General features: G+C 46.9%; 1 protein-coding gene across 1 annotated transcript in view; it reads right to left on the bottom strand.

The window, feature by feature from the left end:
* The window catches only part of ZFAT (zinc finger and AT-hook domain containing), a 188,165-nt gene that overhangs the window by 86,511 nt on the left and 81,609 nt on the right, over nt 1-20,045 (bottom strand). The window contains 3 exon segments of the mRNA XM_025450143.3: nt 5,570-5,743; nt 7,775-7,924; nt 9,955-10,042. Coding sequence (XP_025305928.3) covers nt 5,570-5,743; nt 7,775-7,924; nt 9,955-10,042 — 412 coding nt within the window.

Below are 20,045 nucleotides of genomic sequence, written 5' to 3' on the forward strand. Positions count from 1 at the left end.
ATGGGGCAGGAGGGGACCCGAAGGAATTAGCACCGCTCCTCAGAGAGCTTTTTAGTTCCTGACTGGGGATTCTCGCTGGAATATGTCACAGCAAGGCACGGCGCCCCTGTACCTGCCCCATCTGCTGGGGGTGGCGGGATCCCCGGAAAGCCTAGACCACACATGCGGAGGCCCTCTTTAAAGCCAAAAAGGGGAAAATGCGCTACAGCAGGATTTTTGCATGAAATTCTTTCATACCGCCGCCACACACCCCAAGGGTTTAATTGGGCCCTTTACAGATCAACATCTCTCTCTGGACATATTGAGTGGCAAACCTTTGAACTGAAACCTCTGCCCACTGTGACCTCTCCCTTCTAAGGCACAGTAATGAGCTCCTCTGGGAAACAAGATGAGCAAACAGGGACCCATCACTTCAAAGAAGCCCTGAAATGTGAAAAGTTGGATTCACAAGCAGGTAAAAGGGGAGGCTACTCAGTTCCTTTCACTTCATTGAGAGAAACCCAAGAAGATTCCTTTACTAGTAAGTGCTTCCATCGTATTTTACAACCTCCAACTCACAAGCATTTGATGTAACACAACTGAGGGATGAGGTGGGGAAAATAATTGGCACTTTTCAAGTGTTTCTACATCCCAACTACTGTCTGCAAGGCCCTTCACATTTTTTGTTTGTTTGTTTGTTTGTTTTGCTCATTCAACCAACGAACATTTATTGAGTACCTACTGTAAGCCAGTCATTGTTTTAAGTACCTGGGATACAAAACCAAGCAAATGTGGTAGGTCCAAAGTCCCTGCCTGGGGAGCTCACAGTCTTGTGGAAGACATGGAAAGTCACGAACAAAGAAATGATAATGCACAGAACACAGAAGTCTAAGGAGAAACAGTAAAAAAGATGGAAGAAAGCCTGAAGGTACTGGGGAGAAGTCCCATGGCAGACACAAACTACACAGGACGCTCGAGACAGAGAAGGCAGGAAGAGACACCTAAGGGACTCACGGGGTCTGGATGATGCAGAGGGCTGGTGGGCTGTAAGGGACTCGGTGGGAAGAGCATGGCAGCAGAAGGAAGGCAAATGCCCAAGAGGGCAGGGACCTGGCAGGTAGGAGAACAGGAAGGGGATGGAAGTGTCTAGAAAGAGGATGGTCAGGGGAGAGCAGAGGAGATGGGGGGCTGAGAGGGAGAATCAACCGGGCTGTGGCTTGGCCACTGTCCAGGAGCTGACTGCGGGGGTAAGACCAAAGACAGGGAGAGCGTCAGGTGGCCACAGCAAGAAAGGACGCATGAGGTGGACAAACACAACACCACGAGGGTGCCAGAAAGGGAAACTAAGGGAAAACACACAGAAGTTGCTAACAGGCCATTGGCAGGGTGTGAACGAGACAGTCGGCAATGACCTGAGGTTTCTGACCCAAGTGAACCACAAGGAGTGGCCAGTGACCAACACAGGTATGTCAGGGGTCATCCAACTGTGGTCCCCGGGCCAAATCCAGTCTGTTTCTGCACAGCTGGGAGTTCAGAATGGCTTTGACAGCTTTCAAGGTTTGTGGGAAGAAAACAAAACAAATCAAAAAGAAGAAGAATATATGGCAGGAACTATACATGGCACTCCAAGTCTAAAACCTTTACTGTGTTTGTTCCGAGTCTGGGGATCCCTGGCTGGCAGGAGACGCAGGTCAGGGGCAGATGAGGAGCTGAAGTGTCGCATAGGCTTAGATGCCTTCTAGATATGCAGGTGAAGATGCTGAGCGGGCAGTCAGAGCTGGAGACAGAAGCTGGGAAGCCTTCCACAGAAACAGTGTGCAAGCATGGGCAGGCCGGGGAGACGTCAGCCTAGGAGTGTGCAGGCTTTGAGGGCAGGAGGTCAGAGCTAAGGCAGCCCCAGAAGAAATAGCCAGAAGGGTAGGTGGGGCCCAGGTGAGCAGGAGGCACTTTCTGGTATTTGACCCTCCAGCCCAGAAGACACAGGGCTATCATGATCCCTGTTTTACTGAGAAGGAAACTGAGGCTCAGAAAAGTTACCTGACCAAGCACACCCTACAAGGCAGAGGCAAGCAAGACTCAAAAACTCAGGCCTCCATCGTAGCTCTACCTACCCCACACAGCTTCTCCAGGGGACCAGCTGTGGAATCACTACTAATACAACAGATACACTAAAAACCAAGTCATCCCAGGCAGGTTTTAAAGCAATGTTTGCTTCCAAGTAAGGAGCTAATTCTATGCTTCCAGGCTAACAGCCTCATCGAGGCAACCAAGCCCTGAGTAGCAGCACTTTTCCCTGAGGAACTCGAGGACGTGTGATGTTGTCACATGGCTCACAGGGGCATCCCTGGGGCAGGAGAGAGTGTCCTCCTTTGGTGGAGAGGAAGGTATTTTTCTTTTTCTTTTTTCTTTTTTTTGGAAGGTATTTTTCTTATCTTGACCAAGCAGTTTCAAAATTTATCCAAAGAAATAATAACTAAATGAGAAAAACTAAGAGACGTTCATAGAAAAGAAAAGAGAGTAACATACGTGTGTGTAATAAAATCAGTTATAGAAACAGCACCTAATAAAACAACATACTAGAAACAGAGATTGTTGAAACAGACCAAAATCTCAGAACGTGCCCAGCATCTTCAGAGACCGGTATTCCAAAATAAAATGAAAAGGACTGATTTCTCTATAAATATGTTGAGTCAACTGAAAATTGTCTAAAAAACAAAAAAAGTAAGATCCCTACCACACATCACACACCAAAATAAATTTCAAGAATATTGTTTAATATTATAAACTACATTAACTATTGTTAAATGTTATAAACTACAAAAATAAAACTTGAAGAAATTACAAAAGAAGTTTCCCCTAAGATGAGGGAGGTTTCTTTCAACAGAGAAAAAATTAAAGGATAATAAGGATAAAACTTGTAAGTATAAATATTCAAGGTGGGGATCCCTGGGTGGCCCAGCAGTTTAGCGTCTGCCTTCGGCCCAGGATGTGATCCTGGAGAGCCGGGATCGAGTCCCATGTGGGGCTCCCTGCATGAAGCCTGCTTCTCCCTCTGCCTGTGTCTCTGCCTCTCTCTGTGTCTCTCATGAATAAATAAATAAAATCTAAATAAATAAATAAATAAGCAAGGTTATTTAAACTTCTGTATATAAAAACATGTGGCTAACAAAACATAAAGGCAAATGTTGAGTTAGAGGGAAATACGTGCACAGTATGTCAAACCACTGAGATACAAAGAGCTTTTAGGAACCATCCAAATAAAATGTGAGTGCACCAAAAAAGTGGGTAGGAGATGGAACTCAACTTTTTTCAAAGCTTTTTTTAAAACGGAAAGGAAAAAGGTAGGCCTGTCGTTTGATTCCAGCTGCAGAGCAGACCGTCCCTGGAGCTGGGACACCCAGGATGTGGTTGGGCACACCACGTATCAAGCTGGTCTTGGAGAAAACATGAGACCATGGTGAGTCCTCGTAACCATGGGGAAATAGGGACCACCCCCGAGTTAGACCGGGTGAAGCTACACTGGCCCTCATCACAGCATGGTCGAGAGAGACCCAGGGGGTGTCAAGGTGTCGTGTCCTTATCCTGCCCTGCCAAACTCAAGCCCACATGGGGTGGAAAGGTGGCGCACTGAGGCAGCAGGCCCCTCCATTCTGGTCGTGTTCTCACCGCACCTAAGGCATGATGCCCTTCTTCCCAGACTGGTGAGTGTCTGAAAACAACACATGACTTTACAAATACCTCAAACTCCCTAAAATGTCAGAAAAACAAAAAACAAAAAGAGAGAGAGAGAAAAACAATCCAAATTTCCTGTTTTGTCACAAAATATTTCATAATGCCTATAAGCCTTCCCCCCTTCCAGAAGATTGTCTTAGCGCTTTGAGTACACACCATCTTTGCCCATCCGAATTCCCTCTCCTGCTGAAGAGCTCAGGGAGCGAAGTGACAGGTGGGACAGGCAGCATGTGTCACTGCCCACTGCCATGCCCGCCATGATACTGCTGCCCCCACCCCCGCCGCAGCCCTCCCCTCCACATCCAACTACGGTCTATCCACGCCCCTGATTAGACACACACCCCACCTCCGTGAATCCTTTCAGGCCAGAACCCAGACCTCTGGGCCAGGCGTGAGGCCACAGCGCCCCGGCCACCACAGCCCAGGGGACACCCCAGGCCTCCAGCACTGAGGACAACCACTTGTCATTAGTGGCTTGTATTGTAAAAATACAGTGGCACTGTATTTTTCAGGATTCTGTGACTCGTGTGCTTCCACGTCAAGAAATACCAGGAAGGCGTATTGTTTCCGAAGGTACAGAATTCATGAATAATTACATGATTTAATGCTTTCATTACTCAGGGCAAAACTGCTTTACTGTCACTGAGTTTTTAATTATTTTGCTTATGGATTTTCTTATTTACGGCACACTGCTTAAATCTGCATAGTTATGGCCCTGGACTTCATTCAGCCTAGGAAAGCCCTGGATCTTCAAGTCTAATGAAGCCGAGCTAAGCCTGTGGCCTCCCTACAAGCCCCTCAAGCTCACCCACACACAACAGGATGGATTCCTTAGAACATTCTTAAAATAAAGGCAGGACCTAAAGGCTATGTCATCCCCTAAGTTCGGAAATCAAAAATAATTGTTGCAATCACTCTTGATTTTTAGGGTGAATTCCAATTTTTGTATATAATTGTGCTAAAACAGCCATCTGGTTGTTTTATTTATGAATATGGTTTACTAATCTCATTACATAGAATACTGACAAGACCTTCCCACAATTGGGGTTTTTAAAAGAAAATTAAAAACGTTAAAGGCCTCTTATGGTTTAGCTGCCTGTCTTCCTAAAACAATTCTGCTTTTCTTCCCTCTATTCTGCTCGTCTCAGGGACTTTCTTGGCCACTGTGACCACTGCCCACCACCTCTCCTTCTCCCCAGGGCTGCCAAGCCCCCTTCCATCACAGCACCCACCTTTAGCCCGGCCTGCATGCTTCTCTTCCTCCCCACTGGGGTATAGAGCCCTTGGTGGCAGCAACTGTTCCTTACCTACCCTATACCCCAGGCATGTCTGGGACGTAGTAAGAACTCAATCAATGGTTCCTTACGAATGAATGAAATTAGAGATCAACATAAGTGTACTTCATCAAGGTCAAATTTGCCCAAGTATTGTTGGTATTTTAAACTGAGCCCCATTTTGGCCTGAATATCAAACCCTGAAGTTGCTTGGATGACAAGCATCCACTTGGAAGCCTCAGGTCAGGTGTGATCAGAATGCCCCTCAGGCTCAGGTGGGGCTAGAGGGCTGAAGAGGATTGCAACTTTCAGGTCAAGGCCTTCTGAGGGTGCCTTACTCCCTGGAGCAGCATCCGCTCGCCATCCACCCGCCCATGCACAGTGGAGGTCAGACACGGCTCCAGTCCTGAGCACGGGGAGTTCTGCCCTTGATCAAAATCGAAATTCTAGAAGACCCCGCTCCTTCTGGCCTGCAGACACATCCACTGCTTCTGCTGGACTTGAAACGTCAGCTTCACATCCCACTTTCAAGAGGGTTAAAAAAAAAAAAAAAAACGCACTATGGTATGGAGTTATTTACTTACCGTCAGCAGTGTGAAGGAGCTTATGACTTTTCAATGTCCCTTTTGATTTGAATTTCTTGCCACACATGTCACACAGGTGAGTTTTCTCAGTGCTGTGACGATTCATATGAGCCTTGAGGTTACTCTTGCTTCGAGTTGCGTACTCGCACAAAGAACATTTGAAGGGTTTCACACCTACCAGAGGAGGAAAAACAGATCCATGTATAACAAAATCACACATACACACACACACACACCTACTTCTATGTGTGCACATGCGTATGTGTCCCAAGAACATACGTGCATATCCCTGTTGAACAAAGCAGGGCACGTGCCTTCCTGAACACACTGCACACATGCCTTGCCATGCTCTCATCCACGGCATTCCTTCCAACTGCCGTGCCCTGTCCTGCCACAGCCTCCAGCATGTGGCCTTCTCTGATTGGCCCAAGCCAGTCCCCTTGCTTCCCTCTCTGTGTCCCCATGTGTCCCCATCTCTTGGAATTCTCTATCAGAACTGCTATAGCACACTGCAGGTCGTCCACACCTGCCTCTCCCCTTAGTCCAGGAATTCCTCTTGGGCACAGACTCCAAGCAGTTTCTGTAGGCCATGTTCATTAAATTCAATTGAACGAAGTTAAGTTGACCAGAATTAAAGTAAACGTGGATCTGTGCAGACATCAATGGGATTGGGGGATCCCTAGGTGGCTCAGCAGTTTAGCGCCTGCCTTTGGCCCAAGGCTTGATCCTGGAGATCCGGGATCGAGTACCATGTCGGGCTCCCTGCAAGGGGCCTGCTTCTCCCTCTGCCTGTGTCTCTGGCTCTCTCTCTCTCTCTGTTTCTCATGAATGAATAAATAAAATCTTAAAAAAAAAAAAAGAAATCAATGGGATTGGATACCTAGGATCAGACACAAGAGCATATTTTCATAAACTGAGCAGAGCCTTAGGACGCTGGCTGTTGTTGGGCTAATGGCTGGAACTGTGGCTGCTCCCCCTCCACTAGACAAACGCGCACTGCAGACCTACTCTGGAGCACACACCGAGGGGCTCTGAGGCTGAGAAGCCAGGGCCCCTGCGGCCGCCGTCCAGGGCCCCTGCGGCCGCGTCCATGAAGCAAAAGGCCATGACACCTAGCACAACATGCACAGGGAGAAGGATGCTGTGCCCGACACTGAGCATGGGGTGGGGGATGTGACACACAGTGTGCTCAGCATTTTCAGACCTTGTCTACAAGACCCAAGACTGTGGTTAAGGAAGCCAAGGCTTCAACAAGGCTACGGGGTATGCCCAGAGTTCAGAGCGCAGGTGCATGCATGGTGGTAAATAAACAGTACCTCCCACCTGGGCTTTGAGCTCCGTTCCTGCCATCCTGTCTGGGTCCCTATACCATCAAGTACTGAACTGTTCACCTCTCTCTTCCTCATGGTGCATCCCCAAGGCCTGAGAACAGGTGTTTCTATTCCTCGCCGTCGAAACCCTCTCCAGGAACCCTCTTGTATTCCTGCCTGCAGCATGCCAGCTTCCTAACTCACCTTGGCACGAGTCCAGAAGGGCTCCCCAGGCTCCTGGCTCTGCACTGCAACCCCAGGAGAGCCACATCCTTACAGTGGGAAGCAAAGTTGGTAGCCTGCTATCTCCAGCAGCCTCCTGACCTCCAACTGCCCAAATTCCTAGAGTGTGCTCCCCAAGCTTCCCTTCATAGGCAAGCACCCCAAAATCACAGTCTATCTTCCTCTTTCTGCTACTTCATCTCCATGCAACTCCCCTGCCTTCTGGATTCTTCCTCCATGACACTGGACCAGAGGCCTCTCTGCTGTCCTCTTCACCTTTGTTCACCTGTAACACCAACACTTCCTCAGCACCTACCGTGCCAGCACCCTGCAGCGGGCATCAATTACCAAGGTGATGAAGACGGTGCTGTTCTCTGAAGCTCACTGTCTAGCACAGACATCATGGGAATTTATTTCATTACACTTCACTATATTTTCACTACGTTTCCAACGGAAGCTATACAACTGCACACTTCTGCTAACTGCATTTGCAACTCAACAGGCAGTGACTAAAATCACTGAGCTTAGCTGGCTTGTGGACACATTTCTCAGTAAGCTGGAGAAGTCTAACTATAAGGCACAAGGCGATACAGCTTCCTCCTAAAGTACTCCCCACATGAAGCATGGAAGCACAAAACTAAAGGGTGCTCCACCCTGAAAGATGAGTACTCACCTTCGTGAGCCCAGATATGACGCTGGAGGTCTGAGCCGTTCTTCATGAAATAGAAATCACAGTATGGGCACTTCATGGCTCGCTTCCCAATCAGACCTTTCAGCTGAACCCTCCTCCCGAGAACCTCAGAAATAGTGCTCATGGACACCTCTGGAAGAAAAGCAGGGGGGTCCATTGGAAGCCAAAGAGGATAGGCTCCCGAGAGACATAGGAGACTGCCTGGATGCCCTGGCCAACCCCAGCAGCACTCAGGTGACCAATCAAGATGTGCCCCCTGGAGTCATGTGGTAGGATTTTTGCCTAAAAATTAAACCGGAATCTAATCAAGTCTCAGATCTAAATATCCATAAGCATAAAATGTGAGGGATGGAGAAACAATACTGTGAGGCACCATCAGACAAATGCAGGACATGAAATCACCTACAGGAAAAACCAATCCAGTCCCTTCCAATAAGTCGCTGTCACGAGAACAAAAGTGGAGTGGGGTGTCCCACAGAATTTAAGAAACTCAATTGACATAACAACTAAAGGCAAAATGTCTGGGTCCTGATTCAAACAATCTTGTATTGACTGAGGAAATCTTAAATGAACTAATCCTAGGTAACAGTAATGGGAATAACGAATTACCATTAATTGTTTGTTTTAATGGTGACCTGGTGGTTATGTTACAAAAGACACCGATTAGTTGGAGATGCATCCAACGTTCTTTTATGAGGAAGTTACATACGTGTGAGACATACTTTAAGATATTCTAGAACATGGGACACCTGGTGGCTCAGTGGTCAAAGTGGTCAAAGACAGCTTTGGCTCAGGTCATGATACTGGGGTCCTGGGATCGAGTCCCGCATTAGGATCCCTGCTCAGCAGAGAGTCTGCTTCTCCCTCTGCCTCTGCCTCTCCTCCTGCTCGCTCTCTCTCTCTCTCTCTCTCGCAAATAAATAAAATCTTAAAAAAAAAAAAAAAAAAAAAAGATATTCCAGAACAAAAACTTTTGAGGGCCGATCCATAAAACAAGTCTGACAAAATGCTCACAAGTACAGAAGCTGAGCTGTTGAGGATACCTGGGGGTTCCTCATATTATCCTGTATTTTGTATATATGTGAAGTTTAGACCAAAGACAACACCTCACAAATGTTCATGAGCAAAGTCTGTCCAATCTGAACAAGCATCCTCGGCTCACACTGGACACAGGCTGGAACAGGAAAGGTAGAATGAGGCCATCAGAGAATCCCATAACCCATGTGTTCCCACACAGATGAAGGCCTTAAGGCTTTATCTGTTCCCAGATAAAACATGAGTGTTGGTGAACTCCGTTATTTCTTTACTTTTCTCCAGTATCACTTATGATCCCAGTGAGTCAATGCCCTAACACAGGGGCAGATATAAAAGACACATGGATGAAGGGAAAAGCGCACCCGCCTTACCTATTCCTCCTTCATACCATACACAGCACCTGCATCTGTGCTCTCGGGCCTGCCCCATATGACACCGGGGATCTGGGGATGGGCCTTAAACCTTAACAGCCCTCCCCACAGCCCTCACAGGGGTCAGGGAAGTGCCAATGACCAGAACACAAGGGGTCAGTGCACCAAGAGTGGGGTATGGGGGGAGCCCTGCTCCCAGCCGGGAGTCCCCAAATCCTCCCCAAGGACGGGATTCTCAGGAAAAACACAGAGAATAAACAGGAAGTAATTGAGCAGAGGGGAAGAAATGGGTCCCAGGTGGAAAAAACAGGTGTGACAGGTATGAATGGCTCATGCTTTACACCTCTGAGTGTGAAGAGACCAGCGTGGGGAGACCCGAGGTGACGGTCACTCCAACTCAGCACGGCTCCCCACAGACCACCATGATGGGCAACAAACTTTTCACAGGCACCCAGGCAGCTGAGTCTAGGTCAGACCTGCTTGTAAGTGACCCATCCGAAGGTACTTGGACATTAAAAGGGAGGAGGGAGATGGGAGTGTGGGGACATGTATCAGAAGACCAGATGAAGGGATAAAATGAAGTGAATAATTACAACAACTGCCCACCGTTAAATAAAGGTAATTGTTTCCCTCAAATTCACTCATACTTTCATCCCCCTTCATTTCCATTTCGTGCAGTTGATATATAATGCTGAGTTTTTAAAACAAACATAAGCAGTTTAAAATTAATCTCCTCTCCAAAATGCATAACCTTACCGGGATGGTTGGTCTTGATGTGCGACTTTATCAGTCGGTCTTCTGAAAAAGACTTTTCACACACTGGACAAGAATAACTCCTTTTATCCTTAACAGAAAGAGAGTGCAATCAATGGAGTGTCTCATTTAACCCTGGGCTCCATGAAAAAACCACCACCATCACCACCACCTCCCCCACCACAGCCACCATTGCCACCGCCGCCACCACAGCTAGACCACAGTGCACCTCTGCAAACACGTGACATGCCAACTGCACCTGGCCCACACACCCGGGGAACTCTGGAGTGTTGGGGAATGGTACTGGCTCCATTTCAGAAGGGAGGGATGGGGCTTACACATGACGGTCCGGTGGAGGTGGGCAGGCCAGCAGAGGGCAGGGCTCCACCTCGAGGTCTACCACACAGACCAGCGGCGCTCCACGACCCGACGAGTATTATGTCCTCCAATGCTCTCTGCGTGGTGTGTGGGGGGTTTCACAGAAGTTATTTTACTGAGACTCACAATCACTTTCAATCGGCAGGCATTATGATGCTCACATTACAGATTAAGAAATGAGGCCAAGTCATTGAGAGGAGGAGCTGGCCTTTGGACCCAAGATGCCCACTCCAGGCTGCTCCTACTATTCCCAAGGCCTGTGTCCCACTGAGGCTGCAGGTAAGGGGTTCGCTCTACACTGCGCCTCGCCTCACAGGTCTGGCTAACTGCCATGCTACACCCCACCACGGGAGCAGCTCTTGTGAATCATAAAGCTAGCTTCTACCCATTTGCCTGTTCCTTCAGCTCATTGTAGGGCTATTTCATATGCCAATTTTCCCCAAAGGGTGGGTGTTATGGGTTAAACTGTGTCCCCTGCAAAATTCATATATTGAAGCTCTAACCCTCAGTAGTACTTCAGGATGAGACCTGAGCTAGAAACAGGGTCATTGCAGATGCAATTAGTGAAGATGAAGTCCTTAGGGGAAACTTAATTCCTATATGACTGGTGTCCTTATTTTAAAAAAAGGAAATTTGGACACAGACATGCATACAGGGGGGATGCCATGTAAATAAGGAGGCAGAAATCCAGGTGATGAATCTGCAAGCCAAGAAACAAAAAGATTGCTGGCAAACACCAGAAGCTAGGAGAGAAGCAAAGAAGAGACTCTCTCTCATGGCCCTCAGGAGGAAGTAACCCTGCTGACACCTTGATCTTGGAATCCTGGCCTCCAGAACTGTGAGACCATAAACATCGTTGTTTATGCCACTTGGCAGTCCAGGGGCTCTAGGCACTAACACAGGTGAGCTGACCAAGGGAAAGGGCTGTAGCTGGACTCTATCTGTGCTACAGGTGATCCACACCTGGGAGAGGCTACCAGACGGCACACAGCTTTGTGTGTGAGTTTGCTCCCACCCTCAGTGTCCCCAATAGGGAAGACAACCAAGTGAGGCAGTGTCGGTACAAACTTACCAAGCAGAGAAACACCCACAATGAGCTTCAAAGTGCAATCGGTATTATTAACAAACTTTACAAGCCCATAAGAAATGCAGGAGCTGTGACTGCAAGGAAAGGTATTGGGCTGTGTGTGTTCTGGAGGATGTTAATAGTCCATGACTGCTTCAATTTATAGAACAAATTCCCACCATTTACTGTCCACCTACCTATTAGGAGCTCAGCATTGCACCAAATACTCCTCATGCCATAGTAAACGAATAAGCCGCCCCAAAATGCAGTCTCCTTATACCAATATATAATAATAGCAACAATAGTGACCATTTCTGAAGAACTTATTCATGCAGAGTGCTGCGCTCTACATACCACACCCCATGAGGCATTTGAGAAGCTGCCCAAGGTCACACTACCTCCCCAAGGGCAGAGGTGGCCATCCAAACTAGACCTCTGTACTCCCGAGTTCCTGCTCCCCTAAGACAGTGACTAGGAGTACAGAATCAGGGCTCCAAGTCCCTAGGTTCAAACCCTGGTTTCACCACTTATTAGCTGGGGGAACTTTGGGCAAGTGACTTCACCTGTCAATGCCCTGGTTTCTTTGTAAAATGGCAATAAAAGTAGCCTCCTTGTTAGGAGGAAAAAAAAGAAATTAAAAACACATAAAGGGGACTTCCAATTTCTAGTCCAGCACGTAAGAATCTCAGAAGTCTCCACTTCATCCTAACAACAAATGAAATGCTGTACAAACTGAAAACACAACAACTCTTCTTAATCTGTAAGAGACAGGAGGTCATAGGCAAACCACTGCCCCGCAAACTGGTTGAAGGCAGAGAATCACAAACTTATTGGAGCAGAAACCCACAAGCAGAAACCCCCCTAAGAACGAGGCCCAGGGCAGGGAAACTAGGACTGGAATTAATGTACTGCTGGAAGCTCACAATAGACAAGTAGAGTTAAAATGTCCAGGGGCATCCACTTTTCTGAGTTTTCTCCCCAGGCACTTGACTTCGCACTACAGTGAATATCAGAGAAAAACCCAGGCTTCACAGGAAGAGGGGAAAAGGAACCATTTCAAAATACCCCAGATCATTCGATTCTTCTTCCCAAGGCCTGCCCCCAGGGGAAACCAGTTACCCGAGCCAAACCTGTTGGGGTATTACCAGAGACTAAGCCACCCAGGGGAAGGGCAATACCCCGACCTGCCCCCTACAGCCTTCCATGTGAGAGAAAGGACATACCCAAACCCAGCCCACTTCAATCATCCTTTCTCACCTAAGAGCACTGGGGGGGAAAAACACTGGTGAAGCTCAGTCCAGGAGCAGAGAGGTTCACTAACAGACTGACACCTAGTCACAGGATTCTAGAATGACCCCCCCCTCCCTCACACCCTACCAAAACATTAATAAAGGCCTATTTACAGTAAGTTCCTTGGACCCATTCCTGTCCAGCTATGAAGGAAGAAAAAAAAAAAGACACACCAAGAGGCAAAAAAAAAAAAAAAACACAGTCTGAAGTGACAGAGCAAGCATCAGAACCAGGCTCGGATATGACAAGGATGCTGGAATTATCAGACTGAGCATTTAAAACTACTCTGACGTGCATGCTCAGGGCTCTACTGGATGAAGTAGGCAGCATGCAAGAGGAGATGGGCAATGTAAGCAGAGAGATGAAAATTCTAAGAACCAACAAAGAAATGCTAGAGATCAAATCACTGCAACAGAACAAAGCGTCTGATGGGTGTAGTAGGAGACCAAACACAGCTGAGGAAAGAAGTCCTGAGCTTAGGGATATTTCCAAAGAAACCTCTAAAACTAAAAAGCAGGCAGGAAAGAAGACTGATGAAGACAGAACAGAATATCCAAGGACTGTGGGACAACAGATGGTGTAATGTACACATAATGGGAACATGAGAAGATGAAAGAGATAAAAGAACTGAAGAAATATTTGAAACAATAATATCTGACAATTTCCCTAATAGGATGTCAAACACCAAGACAGATCCAGAGAGCTCAGGGACTACCAAATAGGAGTAATCCCAAATAAACTACACCTATCATGTGCAAACTACAAAAAACCAAAGTTAAAGAAAAAATACTGAAAGAAGCCAGAGATATAAACAAAATAAAACAAAAATCTTATCTATAGAAGAGCAAAGATAAGAACCTAATTTCTCAGAAACCATGTAAACAAGAAGAGAATGGAATGAAGTATTTACAGGGCTAAAAGAAAAAAAAAAAAAAAAAACACCAACCCAGAATTCTGTACCCTGTAGAAGTATCCTTCAAAAATGGAGAAACAAACTTTCTGAAGCAAACAAAAATTGAAGGAATTTGTTACCAGTAAGATCTGTCTTACAAGAAATATTAAAACAAGATAAAGTCAGAAACTTGATCCACATAAATAAAGTTAGAGTACTGGAGAATGGAGAAGTGAAGGTAAAATAAAAACATTTATTTATCTTAATCTTAATTGATCTAACAGAAAGTTTCTTCAAAATAGTAACACAACAATGTATTCAAAAATGTACGCTTTCTATATACATACACTTGTATATAAGTGATATAAATATCAGCAACGATACAAGGGGTAGGAAGAAGGAATTATGATTATTTTGTTATTACAAGGTACTCACACTATCCATAAAGTGGAACAGTGCCATTTGAAAGTCATCTTTGATTATATGTAAACATATACTGCAAGTTCTAGGGTAACCCCTAGAAAAAGTTAAAAAAAAAAAAAAAGTGTAAGTGATATGCTAAGAGAAGAGAGAAAATGAAATCATATAAAATGCTCAATTAAAACTCCAAACAAGGAGTGCTTGGGTGGCTCAATCGGTTAGTCGTCTGCCTATGGCTCAGGTCATGATCTCAGGGTCGTGGCATCGAGCCCTGAATTGGGCTCTCTGCTCAGGGAGAGTCTGCTTCTCCTTCTCCCTCTGCCCCTCCCCCTGCCTGACCTTGCTCTCTCATTCACTCTCTCAGGTAAATAAATAAAATCTTTAAAAAAATAAAACTACAAGGGATGCCTGGGTGGCTCAGCGGTTGAGCATCTGCCTTCAGCCCAGGGCGTGATCCTGGAGACCCAGGATCGAATCCCACATCAGGCTCCCTGCATGGAGCCTTCTTCTCCCTCTGCCTATGTCTCTGCCTGCCTCTTTCTGTGTCTCTCATAAATAAATAAATAAAATCTTTAAAAAATAAAATAAAACTACAAATGATGGGAAAGAAAAAGATTGGAAGACAAAGGAATAGAGAACATTGACAACAATTAGAAAACACAACAAATATGATAAATATTAATTCCACTATTCACTAATCACTTTGACTATCAATGACCTAAATATTAAAAGACAGGAATTGCCAGACTGGATCAAGGAGCAAGATGCAACTATATGTGGGCTGTAAGAAACCCACTTTAAAGACATATGCAGATTAAAAGGAGATGATACCAGGCTAACACTAATCAAAAGAAAGGGAGGTAGCTTTATTAATTTCAAGCAGAACAGACTTCAAGGACAGTTATCGGTGACAAAAAGGGGCATTACATAATGTTGAAGGGGTTAACTCTCCAAGAAGACATAATAATCTTTAACATATACGCATCTAACAAGAGTTGAAAAGTATGAGGCAAAAACTAGAATGGCAAGGAAAAATTAGATGAGGCCCCTACTTTAGCTGGAGGCTTCAAGACCCCTCTACCAGAAACGGACAGATCCAACGGGCAGAAAATGTGTAAGGACACAGTTGAACTCAACAACACCATCAGGGGATCCCTGGGTGGCGCAGTGGTTTAGCGCCTGCCTTTGGCCCAGGGCGCGATCCCGGAGACCCGGGATCGAATCCCACGTCGGGCTCCCAGTGCATGGAGCCTGCTTCTCCCTCTGCCTATGTCTCTGCCTCTCTCTCTCTCTCACTGTGTGCCTATCATAAATAAATAAAATAAAATAAATTAAAAAAAAAAAAAAACACCATCAGTCAACTGGGTATAATTGACATCTACAGACTACTACATCCAACAATGGAAGAATAGACATCCTCAAGATCATGCAGAACATTCTGGGCCATAAAACAGGCCTCAACAACTTGAAAAGAATAGGTTCTGTGTACCCACAGAAGGTACAACACCAAGAGCGACCTCTAATGTGAACTCTGGGCTCTGGGCATTACTTGTGTCAGTTCGGTGACTGTCACAAAGGTACCACTGTGGTGCGGGATGTCAACAGTGGGGCAGGTTGCATGTGTTTGGGGATGGTGAAATCTCTATACTTCCTGCTCAATTTGCAGTGAACCTAAAGCTGTTCTAAAAAATAAAGTTTATTAAGAGACAACACACACAAAGTACTTAGAATGGAGCCGGGCCTCTGGTAGGCACTCAATAAATCTGAAAGATGTTGCTGCTGTTGCTGTGGCGTTGTTACTAATGCAACTTGGCCTCAGATAACAGACCTTGTGGGTTAACACACCCTAGGAATCTCCAACACGGGGTTCTGAGTAAGTACCCTTCAAATTGCTTTATGGATTAGATGCTGCTGTTGCAGAACATCTCCAGAGAGGCTATTCCCTGGAGCACACTTAGGAGAAGGGTACTCAGTATTTAAAAACAAAAACAAAACCTAACAAAAGTCCCTCGGAACCACCAACAGTCTGGCTGCATGCCCCACAAAATATCTGGGTTCCAAGAGATGCCTGCCAAGCTCAGGTGTCCAAGGGGTCCAGGGAGCTATTGTGAAACTGTCCTGAGCTTTGCGCCCAGGCGATGCTGCAGATTTCCACCCAGGCTACGGTAGGCTCTGGGCGCCCATCACTGTCCTCCTTTGCCCTTGACCCTTCCAGGTCACCCCATCACTCCCTGAGTCTGCATGCAGGAACAGGTACTCACAGACCATTTCTGAAAGATGCCCTGGACCTGGCTGGGCATCCTGGAGGAGGCCTGTGACCACCCCCAGCTGCCCCCAGTGCCCTCGTCAGCAGAGATGATGGAGGCGTTCAGCAGGGCTTTGAAGGAGTTTACAGTCATCCCCCCGGAGTCCTTGCTATTTGATTTTTTTTTTTCTTTTAATCTCTGATAGTCTGAAAGCAATTTATCTTACAGCTTATCAGGGCCCCTCATTTCTTGATGCCTTTGAAGACTGTCAGAAGGACACAGGCGGTGGGACACAGGCGGTAGGAGGAGGGGGGGCTCTTAGGATTCTTTTTTTTTTTTTTTTCCTCAAGCCCCAGTTCCGTACCGGAGATGAAAACCCAAAGTGACACAGCAAACTTAAAAAGAGTGGTTGTTAAAAGAGTTCCTGGCAGAGGCGGAGAGCAAGGGGCCTGCACGGTAATGACAATCAAGGAGCCCAGCCCTCGGAATTTGTTTGCTCCGGTGGAAATGGTCTTCAAAGCTACAAAGGACCCTTTGAAAGAAGAAAGGCCTCGGCAGGAGTGTGTGGCCTCAGCATGGGATGCAGGCGTCGCCCCAGGACTCAGGCTCAAGCCCCCACTCTCTATCCTGGATGGACTCTGCCTTGGTCTACTGCTCTAGAGCAGGTGCCTTGGCCCCCAGAGCAACGGGGCAGCTCTCAAGTCTAAAACCAGCAGCAGGTGGACGATATCAAAGCTGCCCCCTGCACCAAGTGTATTAACTATCACATAAGTACTACTCCTACAAAATCTGTGACCTCAAGTTTAGGAAATTAGATGGGAGATTCCACGCTCAACAATGTGTCAGGAATAAAAGCCTAGTTATGGTGTCTGTTGTAACCATTCATTCCTCAGACCTTCCAAGGGCCCCTGTGATGTGCCAGGGACTGCACTGAGGACAGAGGTATGAGACAGCGACCCTGCCCTCAAAGGGCCCAGGGAGCCAGCAAGAGCCGCCAACACACAGAGGCACAAACTGTGACAAAGGCAGAAAAGGTGACACTAAAGTTGTGACTGAGGGACACCTGGGTGGCTCAGCGGTTGAGTGTCTGCCTTCCGCTCACTTCGTGATCCCGGGGTCCAAGGATCGAGTCCCCCATTGGGCTCCCTGCAGGGAGCCTGCTTCTCCCTCTGCCTGTGTGTCTGCCTCTCTCTGTGTCTCTCATGAATAAATAAATAAAATCTTTAAAAATAAATAAAGTTGTGACTGGTTTGAACAAGGTAGAAACAAGCCCCACCCACCCCGGCAAGAAAAGAAAGAACAGCCCCAAATGGGTTGCATTTGGGATTTTGTCTCAAGGATCCTCCTGTCCACTGAAAACATTGTTTTGCCAGCCGTGCCCCTTTGATCCTAGACCTCCGCTTGGCTCACGGGAAGCTGCACTGTATACACAGGAAGCTCTGGGAGCCCGAGGTCTCCTGCACCAAGAACACACACCCAGAACAGGGCGACACAGAAACAAACGGGTCTGTGACCACGGAGGAAAAGACCATCCTCTCTCATAGCTCTTAGAAAAGAAAAACCCTGCATCCAATCACTTTAATTCAACCACTTTTTTCTCCACTTAAAAAACAAAACAAAACAAAACAAAACAAAAACCAGACAAACCCATTTCTTTCCAGAAAGATATTGGAGGTAGTCCCTTCTACTTTCTCTGTGCTTTGTGGGCAATACATTAGTTTATATCCAGCAAGCACATGCTACAATGTTTTAAACGTGTGTGCCCTTATGACCAAAACCAGAGCAAAGCAAACATTTTTCAAAGACAGGGACCAAGCACTAATTAGAAATATGTATTGAGAGGCCATGGCGCCCTGGAAGGATGGATGCCTCCTCCACGCCCCCACTCCTACCAACCCCCCACCCCCGCTACTGCTAATTAGGACGAGCTAGCTCAGACCAGCCGCTCCCCTGTGCACCCGGACCTGTGTTGGGCCCCTCACAAACATCATCTCACTAAATTCCCACAGCGACCCAGGAGACACTTTACAGACTAGGTATCAGAGAGGTTAGGAAGTGGGGCACCTGGGTGGCTCAGTGGTTGAGGGTCTCCCTTTGGCTCAGGTCATGATCCCGGAGTCCCGGGATCGAATCCCACATTGGGCTCCCTGTAGGGAGTCTGCTTCTCCTTCTGCCTGTGTCTCTGCCTCTCTCTGTGTCTCTCATGAATCAATAAATAAAATCTTAAATAAAAAAGAGAGAGAGGTTAGGAAGTGAAGCCACACCCTGTGAGTGGTAGAGTCAGCATGTGACACCAAAAAGTGCCCATTCCCCAGTGCGGGCTGGTACTGCTCCAAGGGCCCGTGGATGGGCTGGTTACCTGTGAGGTTGTCTTAGAAGAAACACAAGCTGGAGACAAAGGGAAAGACTGACATCCATGAACATCTACCCTATGCTCCATTTCCTGTCATTTCAAACATGTCTATGGGGAGGGACTCTAGGGGCAGATTCCCTGGTCCCCCTCAAATTACAGTGGAGGCATGAGCCCAGCAACCTCTCACCCCATGTGATTGTGATTCAGGACATCATGAATTACATCAACTGGGTTGTTAACTTATAAACTTATTTAGTGGGACATCTGACACCGCCATCTGGGACACCCAAGGACACACACTGATAAAGAAACATATTGAAACATGGAAATGGGGGCACCTAGATGGCTCAGTCGGTGATCTCAGGGCCGTGAGATCGAGCCCCACATTGGGCTCTGCGCAGATCGTGGAGTTTGCTTGAGATTCTCTCTCCCTTTGCCACCACCACACTGTCCCCGCCCCCCGCTCTTGCTCTCTCTAAAATAAATAAATCTTAAAAATAAATAAATAAATAAATAAATAAATAAATAAATAAATCTTGAAGAATGGAAACAAAGGTCTCAGAAAACAATACTTAACCTCGGGTAGGGGTGCCTAATGCTAGTTATTTCTATTTTATTCTATGGTATTTCGTTTTTAAGATACATTTACTGGTTGTGACCCACTAAACCGTTTCACAGACCATGACCCAGGGACTGCAAAAACTGATCCAGGTGTGCCACACATTTTCTAGTCTATACACCACGACCTTGAGAGGCCAGAGATGGTACCAAATTCTCAGGTTACAAATGAGAATACAGAGGCTCAGCAAATGACCAAGATCACGGAGGTGAATATGGGATCTAAGCTACAGGACCCTAGATCCCAAAGCCCCTGGCACCACACGTGTTCCCTCCAGCCTCCCCTGCACAAACTCTGCACGGTGCTTTAAAAAGTGGGCTTGCTCCAGCAACATCCTTAACTACCACCCTTGGCTGGTTCTCCACATTTCCTTGATGTTAATACAGCCTTGACTGTAAGTCCCACCACCTGGTTCCTCCTGCAAGGATGTGGCGAGGGAGACCATAGTAAATGTACTCACGCCTTCCGATCACTGGGTGCATCAGTAGCGAAGAAATGGTTAGGAGTCACAGAAATAGGAACTTAACCAAATTATCCCAGGGTCCTAGAGCAGCCAGAACGGACCTGGATGGAGGCCCATGTGGGGTAGGGCAGGGGTTCAATTTAAAATTTCCTTAGTTTTGCCCTGCATGGGAATCTGAGTTGTAATCAGGCAAGTGTTGACTCAGAGTCCAACCAGACTTTTAACACACCCGGCCCATCTCTCTGGGTCACAGCTAAGGGAATCAACCCCCAGGCTGACCCCTGATGCGAGGTCACAACAGCACCGCTCTCCCAAGCAAGGGAGACCCTTCCCTGACCAGAGTCCTCAGCTCAGCACCTTTACGTCA

This window comes from Canis lupus, chromosome 13 (genome assembly GCF_003254725.2).
Source record: "Canis lupus dingo isolate Sandy chromosome 13, ASM325472v2, whole genome shotgun sequence".
NCBI lineage: Eukaryota > Metazoa > Chordata > Mammalia > Carnivora > Canidae > Canis > Canis lupus.